This window comes from Zalophus californianus, chromosome 3 (genome assembly GCF_009762305.2).
Source record: "Zalophus californianus isolate mZalCal1 chromosome 3, mZalCal1.pri.v2, whole genome shotgun sequence".
NCBI lineage: Eukaryota > Metazoa > Chordata > Mammalia > Carnivora > Otariidae > Zalophus > Zalophus californianus.
The window spans coordinates 124,046,635-124,059,684 of NC_045597.1; the positions used below are offsets into that span (position 1 = coordinate 124,046,635).

Consider the following 13,050-nt stretch of genomic DNA (forward strand, 5'->3'; position numbering starts at 1 on the left):
TTGATACAATGCATATGGATTTAAATAAAAATAAAAGATGCAAGGAGATAAAGCTCATTTAGGATTAAAAAAATATTTACTCACTACGAGGTTTATTAAATGTGTTAACTAACATATATGCCCATTCTGGGCTTAGGAAATTTTAAACATCCAATTGACTAAAACTAGCATGTATAATTTCATTTTTATTTAAAAGCATTTATGCTAAGTAACTAAATAGAATATTAATATAATTAAATCCTCACTGGAGTATTAAAAGTTTGCTTTAAGTACTTTAGAAGAGAGTTTACACAGATTAAAAGACAATCATTATTTGTATATCAGATTAATATGACTTATAAGTAAATATAGATGCTATTGATCAAGTATAATAATATATTATTGAGACAGTATCATAGAGATGATATGCAGCATCAATATAATTTTCGAGAAATACCATCTTCTTAGAGTCAAACATAATAGATTTCTACTCATAGGTATATGAAATCATGCCAGATACCAATATTATTTGGCTTTTTCCAAATTTCTACTTTTATATATTTTAGCCACATTACATGTCTGTGAAGCATGATGGAAGAGAAAACACATATGAAGTACTTTGGTTGCATATATTTTTTGGCTTTCAAGATGATAAACAGTATGGACTCTGGAATTTAACAAACTGGAGACTGAATCCAAATTGCCACTTATTAGCAGTGTAATCTTGGGCAAGTTCCTTAACCTCTTTGTGTCTCAGTTTTCCCATCTGTAAATGGGCATAAATACCAGTTCCCTGGGACTACGGTGAGGATTAAATGAGAGAATTCATCTGAAGCACCTAGCATAGTACCTGGCATGTAGTAAACATACTCAATAAAAGTTAGCTACACTCACTAAAGCACTGAAGGAGGTTGCAGATTATAAACCTTCACTTATTTAAATATCTACGGGTGTGTGGTGAGGAGTTGGAGCTTTCTGTACCTAAATGCCTGGGAGGAACCAAATAACAAAAAGAAATCCTATCCACTTCTCTAATTCATCTTTGCAGATTTCCTCAGTATTTCTACTTCAATTTAAAAAGGTTTACATGCTCCACTTATGTATTAAGAAGTGCCATTATTGGCATAGGACCTCTAGAGAGGTTTATTGGTGGCCATCCAGGAAAGGCAGATAGACCTTGACTTGGAAACCCACTGCTCTGGTTAAAAATAAAAGGCTTTCGTAATAGCAACTCTGGCAAAGGAATCAGGTGAGACACAGGAAAAATTAAACTTACCAAAGAAATGTTTCACATGATAAATTACCTTTTGGTCTGCTAAGCACATATCTTCATTAGGCTTCTTTAGTTCCTTTGCCATTTCTAATTCCAATCTTCGTTGCTCTAGTTTACGTTCTTTATTTAATCTTTTCTCATCACGTTTTTCTTGCTTCAACCGTTCTTTTTCCTTAAAAAGTCCAACAGACTCTTTAGTCACTGTATGTGTTTGAAAACCCTCCAGTTAAAAATTTAAAAAGTTATCAAAGGGTTATTATTTCCATGAACAGAATTCTCTTAGGAAATTTAGGAATAGACCTGGAACTACATAGAAACAATGACTTATTTTCACCCTTTGAGTTTTAAAATAATCTTATGACTGTGTGTGTGTGTGTGTTTGTATTTTCAATATCAGATTCAACTCAGATTATTCCATTATTCAAAATTTATTCAATCCTTCCCCAGGTTGCAATATGAGAATGAAATACTTATTAATAGAAGCAGATATATAAAAGGCACATGGGTAATTAAATATTTATAAAATACAGTTAGCTAGTATTAACACAAATTTTTGTGTAGCTCCAGGAAGCAAGGGAGGATTTACAGCATGAATGTGGAAGCAACATGCTTGAATTTGCAAAAGCAGGTCTTCCAATTAACTAGTCTTAAGACAGCACCTGTGACGAAACCAAAATATTATTTGCCACCCTAAACAACATTTAAGAGAATGTAAAATGGATTCTGAAGGTAATTCCAAAAGCATTAAAAAAATATTTTCAATAATGGCAGCAATATGGAAATAATTGTCCTGTCTCCCTGTTGTAGGGGACAACACTCTGCTGGAAGAAGTCGAGAGACTCTTTGCCGTTACTAGTAGTGTCAGGACTTTATTGCCAGACCTCAAATACAATTCTAACTTAGATAAGAAATAACAGTGGAATCATCAGGCAGTTCTAACCTATTACCTCACACATTTAACACATTAATGATGGGTTTACTTTTATAAAGGGGGTCATGCCTCTTCATTGATTAAAAATCTTTCAATTTTCTTTATTTTTATCAAAATAAAGTCCAACTCCTTACTTCTGAATTCAAAACTTTTTTTTAAATCTTATCTCCCATTTTTGTATTCTATGTAGATTTAGTCAACCTATTTGCTATTCCTGATGAACACCTTATTTCCTCACCTCCTTATATTGGTGCACTCCAAGCAGGAAGGTCATTACTCCCTTCTAGTGGATCTTAATCTTATTTATGCACTACCACCTCCTCCCTAGTACCAATTTCTCTTAATTCTCAGAGCTCTAACCTATAATTTAACATTGCCCTTATTGCTTCCTGTATATATTAGCATTTTTGCCCATTTTCTAGCTATCTCTGTTTCAATTACCATGGCAAAGACAGCACACTGACTGCTGCGGGAGGGCATGCCACGGGGAGACACAGAGGAGAAGATAGTCCAGGCAGAGTAGAGAAAGCACAGTGTATCTGAGAAATCGCTACTAGTGTCAAGAGGGGGATGTAGGTTGCCGGTTGAACAGTTGCTGAGTATTATGATACAAAGCTAGAGATCAGGTCATGAGAGCCTTTTTATATGATATTCTCAAGTCACTGCTCATTTTTATACAACCTCTAAATTTCTGGATTACTGATTCATACAGACATTTGGGAGGAAAATGATTCAGAAGCTATATTGTGAGATTACTGACACCAAAAAAGTGCTACAATTAATCTTATTGATCATAAACTAAAAGCAGTTTCTGAGGGTCTAATGACATAAAATATAAACAATTAACATGCAACATTCCCACAATAGAGTACAGATTTTCAAATCAACTTATCATTGGTAGAACATTTTTTCCCCAGAATTGGATTTTCAATTTATAAACACATGAATGTTGCTCTAAGAATTCTTCCAAAGAAGAGAAAATATTTTGGTCACTCGCCAGAATAATAAATTACAATCACCAACAGAAAAAAACAAACATCTTATAGATTTCAAAGTAGCTGGTGTAAATTTTTCTACCATATAGGACTAACCCAGAATTCTCAATGATGTTCATAATAATAATTACAAAAATAATAGTTGAGACTAGTAGTCACTAAAAAATGCTGAAAATGGTTACCATTTCTTTTCAAAAAGAGAGAAAGGACATGTGTGACACTAATGCTCTCTTCACTGTGCCAACTTCACTTTTATGGCAACCTGGGGGTACATAATCCTTCAAGGATATGCAAACAATGAGAGTGCATTTAACATCATGGGGTAAATATGGCTTATATTCTTTTTAAAAAAATTTTTATTGTTATGTTAATCACCATACATTACATCATTAGTTTCTGATGTAGTGTTCCATGATCATTGTGCATAACACCCAGTGCTCCACGCAGAATGTGCCCTCTTTAATACCCATCACCAGGCTAACCCATCCCCCCACCCTCCAATATGGCTTATATTCTTGGATACCATTTTTAGCTAGTGATAGACAGGATTTTTTCCAGTTAGAATCATGGTTATAGTATGGCCTGGAGAGTAAAATGACACCAATTTTTAGGATAAAATGAAGATTTCCAAGAAATCTTAGAAATTTGTAGGACCTTTATTACTTAAAGACAAGCATTCATTCTTGTCTTGAAATATTAGGGATACCTCAAAGGAAACACGAAGTCTCTAAATGTTGTAAATTTGGTGAATTTACTCATTTATTTAATGAACGTTAATGAATTGTATAAGACAACTCTCCAAGAACTAGAGCTTCTGGGTCCCCTCAACAATCAACTGATATTTAAAATGGCATATAAAGAAGTCACAATCTAGCCCCACACAAGTTTTGGTCTCATATGCATGCTTCTCAGTGAATTTCCCATGCTCTAGTCACATTGTGTGATACACCTGTGTTGAGAAGACAGCGTAACGAGTTTGAGGCGTTGCCTCACGATGAAGATGATGAAAAAGGACGAGGAGGACGATGGAGAGGAAGATGAGGAGTACAGACAAGAGGAGGAGACAGAGGAGAAGGAGAAAAGCAACAAAGCCAAGACAGGGGCATACACAAGGTGAAAACTGATTAACCCCCTCTTTGCACCTTCCTCCTCTCTGCCCACAGGTCATACTGAGTTACAACACTGTACCTTTGGACATGCCATTTCCTCTGCCTGGAATGCAGAACCTTTCTTCCTTAGCCCAGAAATAAAGCCTGCTTTTATTCTTCTCGTAAGTGCTTGAGGCATTTTAATATTTCTCTTTTTTTTTTGAGCTTCCACGTAACTTATTATATTATTTACTGCACTGTGGGACAACTATTTGTCTAAAGTTGATCTCTTCCCCTTTAGTGTAAGCTTCTAGAGGTCAGAGGAACAAACTTACTCACCTGTTTCTTTATGGACCTATTCATTTCCCAGCCGTACAATTTGCCAGACACTTCAAGGAAGTTTTTAATGATTTTATTTTTCTCCCTATCAAGGCTGTATCAGTTCAACTTTCCTCTCCCACTGGTCTCAATGTTGTTCTTATTTCCAACTACAATAGTTGTCATGTCTTTAACAGAAATATTTGGTGTGCCTTAGCATATAAAAATTGTTTAAGCATTTATTCATTGGCTGAATGATTAATTCCACAATTGCCATATAAATAACGATAGATTAACATTTGTACTAGTCATTAAACATATTCAATAGCTGATTTTTTTTCTCAACGTTTTTTATTATTCTGTGGACAGACATAATTGATGTCTTCTATTTTCAATTATATCTGAACCTTGTAGCCAAAAGCAGAGTTTAATACATTTATTAATAATATTCAATTTATATTTGGGAACTTAAAAATATCTAAGATATATTTCTCACATCTAAGCATTATTAAGCTCTTAATCATTTTAACTGCATACACTATGATTTGATGTGTTTGCAAATACACTGTCCCCATATCAAAATTAAATAGACTTATTATCTGGTAATTTCTTCCAGAAACTAAAGTTTAAAGTGGCAGTACTACTTTAGGCCAAATTTGAAGATGTTTAAACTTGTGTAGTATTCTCTCTTCTAGATTTGGTATACTGTTTGAAAGAGCAATATTTAAAAAAAAAAAAAGCCTTTTTTTTTTTTTAAAGATTTTATTTATTCATTTGAAAGGGAGAGAGATAGAGAGAGCACAAGCAGAGGAAGATGCAGAGGGAGAGGGAGAAGCAGACTCCCTGCTGAGCTGGGAGCCCGACATGGGGCTTGATCCCAGGACCTGGAGATCATGACCTGAGCCCAAGGCGGATGCTTAACCATCTCAGCCACCCAGGCGCCCCACACCTAAGCCTTTTCTTGACAAATTAAGTTACCATGCTTGATCCTACACTTAATTTCTGTAATAGTATGGTTTTCTAAAGATTTAATTAATTAATTAATTTAGAAAGAGAGAGTGCATGTGTGCATGTGCACAAGTTGGGGGAGGGGCAAAAGGAGAGGGAGAGAGCAGACTCCAAGCACAGTGTGAAGCCAACGCAGGGTTCGATGCCATGAACTGGAGATCATGATCTGAGCTGAAACCAAGAGTGGAAGTCCAACTGACTGAGCCACCCAGGCACCCCAATAATATTATGTTTTGTTGCTATGTCAAATACTAGAATTTCACGATGGAACTTTCTCATTTTGTAAGGTCAATTCACAACAAACCTTTGATATACCAGAGAAAACTTATGAAACCTATCATAATACGAAAGGAATGTTAAAACATATTTTACATTAACAATGGTTAAATTTCAGGGCAATAACTTAGATTGCCTACAGATGACTACAAAATATAGCTGCTGACTATATTTTAGATTGACTGTCAATAGTGACAAGTATTTAGTATGTCTCCTCTTAATTTTTTTGCCCTTCATCCCCCCATAGTCTCCAGCTTTCTAGATGTAGAAATTCTTGAAGTAAGTGAATTCTTGGAATATAAGTCATTTATAATAAAATATCTTTTTAATCATCTTAATTGCAGTAATGGAATTTTCCATATCAAAATATGACTAATATTTTAGTTAAGAAGTCATTTAAATTTCATTTCAAAGTTGAAACACCTTGTGATAGCAAATGCATTAAATTTAGATTATCCTAAACAGCCCAAAATACAGAGGGTGAAAATTTCAAAACCAGTTTTTTACTCACACAAAAAGATTACTTTAGGGGCTCTCAAGGCCTAAATGACAGTATTTCCAGAAATCTATAGCATAATAATAAATGTATGAAATAAATTTATTCTATTTTAGAATCATAGAAGTTTAAGAGCCGAACAGTGAATGTGGTAGAATGACCTGTTATTGTAAACTTTTACAACTTATCAGACTGCAAAACAAGACATTTTTAAGAGACAATGTTGCAAAGATGCCTTACTTTTTTTGCTTTTTATGATTCTACTGGGTCTCTTAAGTCTTTGTTCTGGGCATAATTAGGAGAATACATTTCTTTTGACAGCAACTTGTACTTAAATTTCAAAGACATAAATGTAATTTAAGAGACACAGGTTTACCTCAGAGTGCAGGAAGAATACAAGTATAAATAAGATTAATAATACAAGCCATTTATAGAAGACATATATAAAGATTAAAAGTAATACTGTTTTATGGTAACACTGAATATGCGTTTAAAGGGACTATTTTTACATTTAAAATATTATGAAAATTAAGTTTAAACAACTGAAAAAATTATGAATCACATGATGAAGAGAGAGACCTTTACATTTTATTTATTTTTTTTAAAGATTTTATTTATTTATTTGACAGAGAGAGACACAGCGAGAGAGGGAACACAAGCAGGGGGAGCAGGAGAGGGAGAAGCAGGCTTCCTTCCGAGCAGGGAGCCCAATGCGGGACTTGATCCCAGAATCCTGGGATCATGACCTGAGCCGAAGGCAGCCGCTTAACGACTGAGCCACCCAGGCGCCCCTACATTTTATATTTTAATAAAAATTTTATTTTATAGGGCGCCTGGGTGGCTCAGTCGTTAAGCGGCTGCCTTCGGCTCAGGTCATGATCCCAGGGTCCTGGGATCGAGCCCCTGTCGGGCTCCCTGCTCCGCGGGGAGCCTGCTTCTCCCTCTGCTTCTCTCTGTCTCTCATGAATAAATAAATAAAATCTTTAAAAAAAATTTATTTTATAGGTATAACATTTAAAAAGAATAAAACCTCCCAGTTATTGTATTTTCTTAAAATCTCCCAAAGTATTACAGAAGTCTGTACTTACTTTAGATTATGTATCTAATACTGTGTAGAATAGCTGCTATAAATGTCTCCTAAATTAAAATTAATATTGTTAATAATTCTTGAGTCAGATAATCAGAGATTTTAATATATCTAAATTAAATTGATTATAATCTTTCAAAAATTGACTTTGTTTAAAGGACATTTAACATTTTATCATATAGTTAATATAATTTTATATGTTTTTAGAGTATTTAAAATTAAAGTACATTATAAGTATACTGTATAAATACAATATTACAAGTATGCCACAGAAGTACATTTCTTCAACTGAACAATGGGTCTGCTTAAACAAAACCATCTACATGCACAATTCTACTTATTTTCATTTTTCACTAACTAATGATTAACATAAATATAGGATTATAAAATAGTCTCATGACTTGAATCATGGATGGGGAGGGGTTACATATTTTTTCTGCTTTCAAATTATTTATTAGATGACTTCTGAAACCTGAACTACTCTCTTCAATTTTATGGTTTTGTCTCCTAAAGTGCTGACAGAGTTGTTCTGTGATAGCTGTATATTTAACAACCTTTTGTGGTTTATTGATCCTTGGAGGGAGACATATAAAAGACTCTGATGATTACTATGGTTGATTATTCAATTAATATGAGTAAAGTGATTATAAATTTGTGACTGGTATGGTTTGCAGTTTTTATAAATGAAAGAGGAGATTTTGAGCTACTTTGTCACATTGCTTTAACCAACTTGTTTCTACTGCTTAGTAATAATGAAAGCAGATGTGTCTCATATTATACTTGAATTATACTAGGAAATAAGCCTTTTTTGTTCATGAGACTATTCTTTCTAACATTTTCTTACAAAAATATTTATGAACTATGATGATATAGTAATGATCCTTTAAAATTAATAAGAGAAATAACAAGTAAGGCAATTTATGTAAGTCTGAATATTCTTACTAATTATAGGGTTTTTTTTAAAGATTTTAATTTATTTATGGGGTGGGGGAGAAAGCATGAGCAGGGGGGAGGGGCAGGGGGAGAGGAAGAAGGAGACTCCCTGTTGAGTAGGGAATCTGATGCACACCCCCGCCCCTCAATCCCAGGACCCTGGGATCATGACCTGAGCTGAAGACAAATGCTTAACCAACTGAGCCAACCAGGTACCCCACTAATTATAGATTCATATAATAGAAAAACTATAGAAATTGGGATTATTTTAGTAAAAATTTATTGAGTTAATACTAAATCAAAAAGTAAGATCAGTGTAGTGTACACAGAGTAACAAAAAAGTGGTGTTTGTGTTACCATCTTACTTTGATAGATACGGAGAGAATCTTGGAATAATTTCAGACATTAAAGAAAATTTTTAGTTAATAAGGTAGAAAGCTACTTATTTTTTTAACCTCATTAGTTCTTTAAATATTATTCATAGTATTTTTGTTTACCTTCTCTATTTTTCTTTCTTCACAATCTAATAATTAAGTGTTGAAGGTACTGAAAGTTAGAATCAAGGGTTACATATAAGCAAGTTCAGAATTTTTAGTTAGTCTTGCCTAGGTATCATATAACTTTAACTTTACAATAAAGTTTGTTTTCTTAATAGTTAACAACAGAAAAAAAAATTATAGGTAATAGGACATAGAATATGAAGCCAAGATATGCCCATTACACTAGTTACATCTTTTACATGTTAAGTAATAATAAGGAAATGGACAAGTACATATAGCAATATTTTGTTAATATTCATAGAGGTGGCATGTTGATACAAAGATCTGGTGAAAGTTTGGATTGCCAGTAAAAACACATGCCTAATTACTGCCTGTTTACACTGTAAATTTTTATCTCTCTGATATGATAAAAAATCATTATTATTTTTGTTTTTCCTGCAGTATCTAATCTAATGCTTGCACAATATAGTAGTTTAAGAAGTTAAAAAAATAAAATACTTAGTCGATCACAGATCTATAGGTACCATTCAATAGAGGAATACAATTTAAAATCAGAATAACTGGTAAAATTATCTAGTCTTGTTCACAAGTCTATAGTTATCAGAGGATAACAACATTTTAAGAGCTCAGTTTTACCCACAGGGTTCTCTTAAACATTCCAATAAAGGATTATTTGTGACATATGTCATTTTAAATAATAGTTCCTTGAATGTCTAACTTTAAGAAAACCATCTAAACTATTTTATTATTACTAAAGAAAATTATATAGATAGAAAACATAATAATGTATTCATTCTTTTTTTTAAGATTTTATTTTTTTAAGATTTATTTTATTTATTTGATAGAGAGAGACACAGCGAGAGAGAGAACACAAGCAGGGGGAGTGGGAGAGGAGAAGCAGGCTCCCCGCTGAGCAGGGAACCCAATGCGGGGCTTGATCCCAGAACCCTGGGAAGGCAGACGCTTAACGACTGAGTCACCCAGTCGCCCCAAATGTATTCATTCTTTAATGATATTTTTATCGCCAATTTGTTTAACTACCATTTTCATTTTAACTCATTCATTCATTCATTCAACTACAATTTTCTAAGCTCCAACTATATACCTGGGTCTATAGTGGTAGACAAGACAGACAAGATTCCTGTCCTCAAAGATCTTACATCCTGGGAGGAAGCAGACCATAAACAACTGTAAAATAAATAAGATGATGGAATGGAGTTCCAGAGGTGGGGTATAAAAAAAGGCAAAATTAGGTATTCTGGGAAGGCCTCTTTGACAAGTTAACATTTGATCTATAACTAAACAACAAATAAGAAGCACTCGAATATTTGGTGGAAGAACAGCAATAGTAAAGACCCTCTGTTTACGATGATAAAAAAACAAAAATGACTGGAATATAGTACTCTTTTAAGAGACAAATTGTATGAGGTAAAGTTGGAGTGACAGGTGGAGGTCAGAGCATGTGGGACTGCTTTGTCATGGTGAGGAATTTGGACTTTATTACAATTGCAAGGAGAAGCCACTGGATAGTGTTAAGATATAACCTGGTTTACTTTCTGAAAAGATCACTCTGGCTGCTCTGTGGAGAACACATAGGGAGTGCTGAGGAAAACAAGAATGAAAACAAGGGAAGGGAGGTTCAATTATTATGCTTTATGTTATTACTTTATACACACACACATTTTTCTTTTTTGTTTAATATTTTGGCATGATTGCCTTGACATTCCTTTTTTTTTTTTTTTAAAGATTTTATTTATTTATTTGAGAAGAGAGAATGAGAGACAGAGAGCACGAGAGGGAAGAGGGTCAGAGGGAGAAGCAGACTCCCTGCTGAACAGGGAGCCCGATGTGGGACTCGATCCCGGGACTCCAGGATCATGATCTGAGCCAAAGGCAGTCGCTTAACCAACTGAGCCACCCAGGTGCCCTTGACATTCCTTTTCTAATTACTTATGCTTGATGTGGGCAGCCCAATCAGGAATGTGTACTGCCTCAATATAGGTGCTTTCATTTTTATTTCCTTCTCACTTTATCTGATACTTGTTTTTATTTTTTAAAGTACTTCAGATAGAAAGGTGAATACTATGTAGGTTACTCATGTTTCTTTTTTCTGAGGATGAATGAGCTAGGAGAGGGAGAGCTGTACTTGGTTTCTCATATCCCTTTCCAAGTTTTATTGGAACTGATGTACCTGGTTTGCTTTATCTAGTCAAAGGTAAATCTTTTTTCCCATGAAAGGTGCTCTTGGTCTTTTGTGGCTTCTTAGGTTTAATTTTAATTATCTTCATTTATCCTGTGGCTGCTATCTTTCACTCAAACCAGATCTTGCCCACCTCTCTTCAGCAGCTTTTCCTACTCTCCTCCCAGGCAATAGGAAATATGACTAACCAATGGAAGAGGTCATGCCTTTTGGGCTTTGGGCACCTTTTAATTTTAATTTTAATTAAATCTGGGCATTTACTCTCTTTGATGATCTTACTCTTACTCTTGGGTTCTCCCCTTCTACTAAATTCTAGTATATCTGGAGATATGCTCTGGGTTATTGTCATTATTGTGCCTTTCTTTAGCTTTTCTCCCCATCAGGAAAAATCAGAATGGCAAGCCCTGGCTTTTTTTTAGTCCTCTGGAAAGAAGTATACTTGGTAGAAAGGAACTTGTCTCTTGAGGGATTTTCTAGGTATTTTTCCTGAGTTGTTCCTTCAGTTTCCATCACTCCATATTGGAGGAAATTAGGTTGAGCTTTTAATTAATCCCCTTTCCTACCCCTCCCACTGCCATACTGCTTTTAGAAGGGAACAGAGATAACAGCCACTCCAGTTCTCAAAATCTGTTGCCTTTCTCTTTTTCTGCTTGTGATTTTTCAGAGATTATGGTTATAAATCTACACATAGACTCTCTGTTATGTTAGGTGTAGAGGCTGTCAGTGGGCCTGGATAATTAACAGGTTTGGAAGGAAAGACAGTAAGAAAAATGTTAAGGCAAAACTTCCATGAAATTTAGGAGAGTCACAAGAAGTGATTGCTAGAAGAAGCTTTAGAGGTAATCTCTGTTAGTAGTTCCCAACCTGGCTATGCATCTTGCTAGGCCCACTGTACACAGCAAACACATGCGGAGTGATAAAGAACTATCAGCACTGTGTGGCGCTACACTTTGTTCCAGAAACTTTACTCATACACTCATACAGATATACACCCATTTAATCATTACTACAAAATGAAATAGGAACGGGTATCATCTCTATTTTATGGATGAAAAATTTGAATCACAGACAGGTGAAATAACTTGCCTAAGGTCATACAGCTGGAAAGCACTGAAACCAGAATTCAAATCCAGGTAATTGGGTTACAGTGTCCAGGTTCCTTTTTTTTTTTTTTTTTTTATGTCCAGGTTCCTAAGCAATATACTTTTGTCTCTCCCTATATTAGAAATCTATAATGATAGATGAGCTGAGGCCAAAATACTGAAATACAGGCCTCTCCAACTTCCAGACTGAACTGTTATTTTTATTAATTCTCATTTATTAAATGTTTATCTCAGTTGATAATCTTATAATCCTAGGAGGTAAGTATCACTATCTCAATTTAAAAGAAGAAATAACCTTTAACTAACTAGAATTTAAATAAAAATTTGAAACAAAAAAACAGAAGGAGAGGAGGGAAGGAAGAAGGAAGGAAGAAGGAAGAAGGAAGGAAGAAAGGAAAAAAGGAAGGAAGAAAGGAAGAAAGAAGCAATTGAGCCTGAAGAGGTAAAGCAAGTTGGTTCAGAGTCAGTATGGGAATTCTGAGTCTCTCACACTCCAGTGCCCTGGATATCATGGCCATACCTCTATTCAACTGCTTCTAATACACAGTGCATTCCTTTGTAATATATATATTTTAACCTTTAATTGCTTTCTATTACATTCCAAATAAGCTCATTTTGACTTATTTCAATAATTTCCTTATTCTGAATTATCTGTTAAAAGTCTATTTTAAGGAAAGTACTTAAGCCCAATTTTACAAATAGAACAGTAAAGAATAATTCTGAAGGGAGGAGTCCATGTTTGGACTGACTGGTGTTTCAGTTAGGACACACAGGACTTGTTTAGGCATGCTGTAATATTAATTTTGTGAAACTCTAGTTACAGTAATAAATAACTACTTTTATCCAAGCAAATACCATTCACT

General features: G+C 34.4%; 1 protein-coding gene across 20 annotated transcripts in view; it reads right to left on the reverse strand.

The window, feature by feature from the left end:
- Positions 1-13,050, reverse strand: part of BAZ2B (bromodomain adjacent to zinc finger domain 2B) — a 308,079-nt gene that overhangs the window by 51,208 nt on the left and 243,821 nt on the right. For all 20 annotated transcript variants that reach the window (XM_027589756.1, XM_027589755.1, XM_027589752.1 and 17 more), the window contains one exon: positions 1,284-1,424. In XM_027589756.1, coding sequence (XP_027445557.1) covers positions 1,284-1,424 — 141 coding nt within the window. The remainder of the gene's footprint in view (positions 1-1,283; positions 1,425-13,050) is intronic.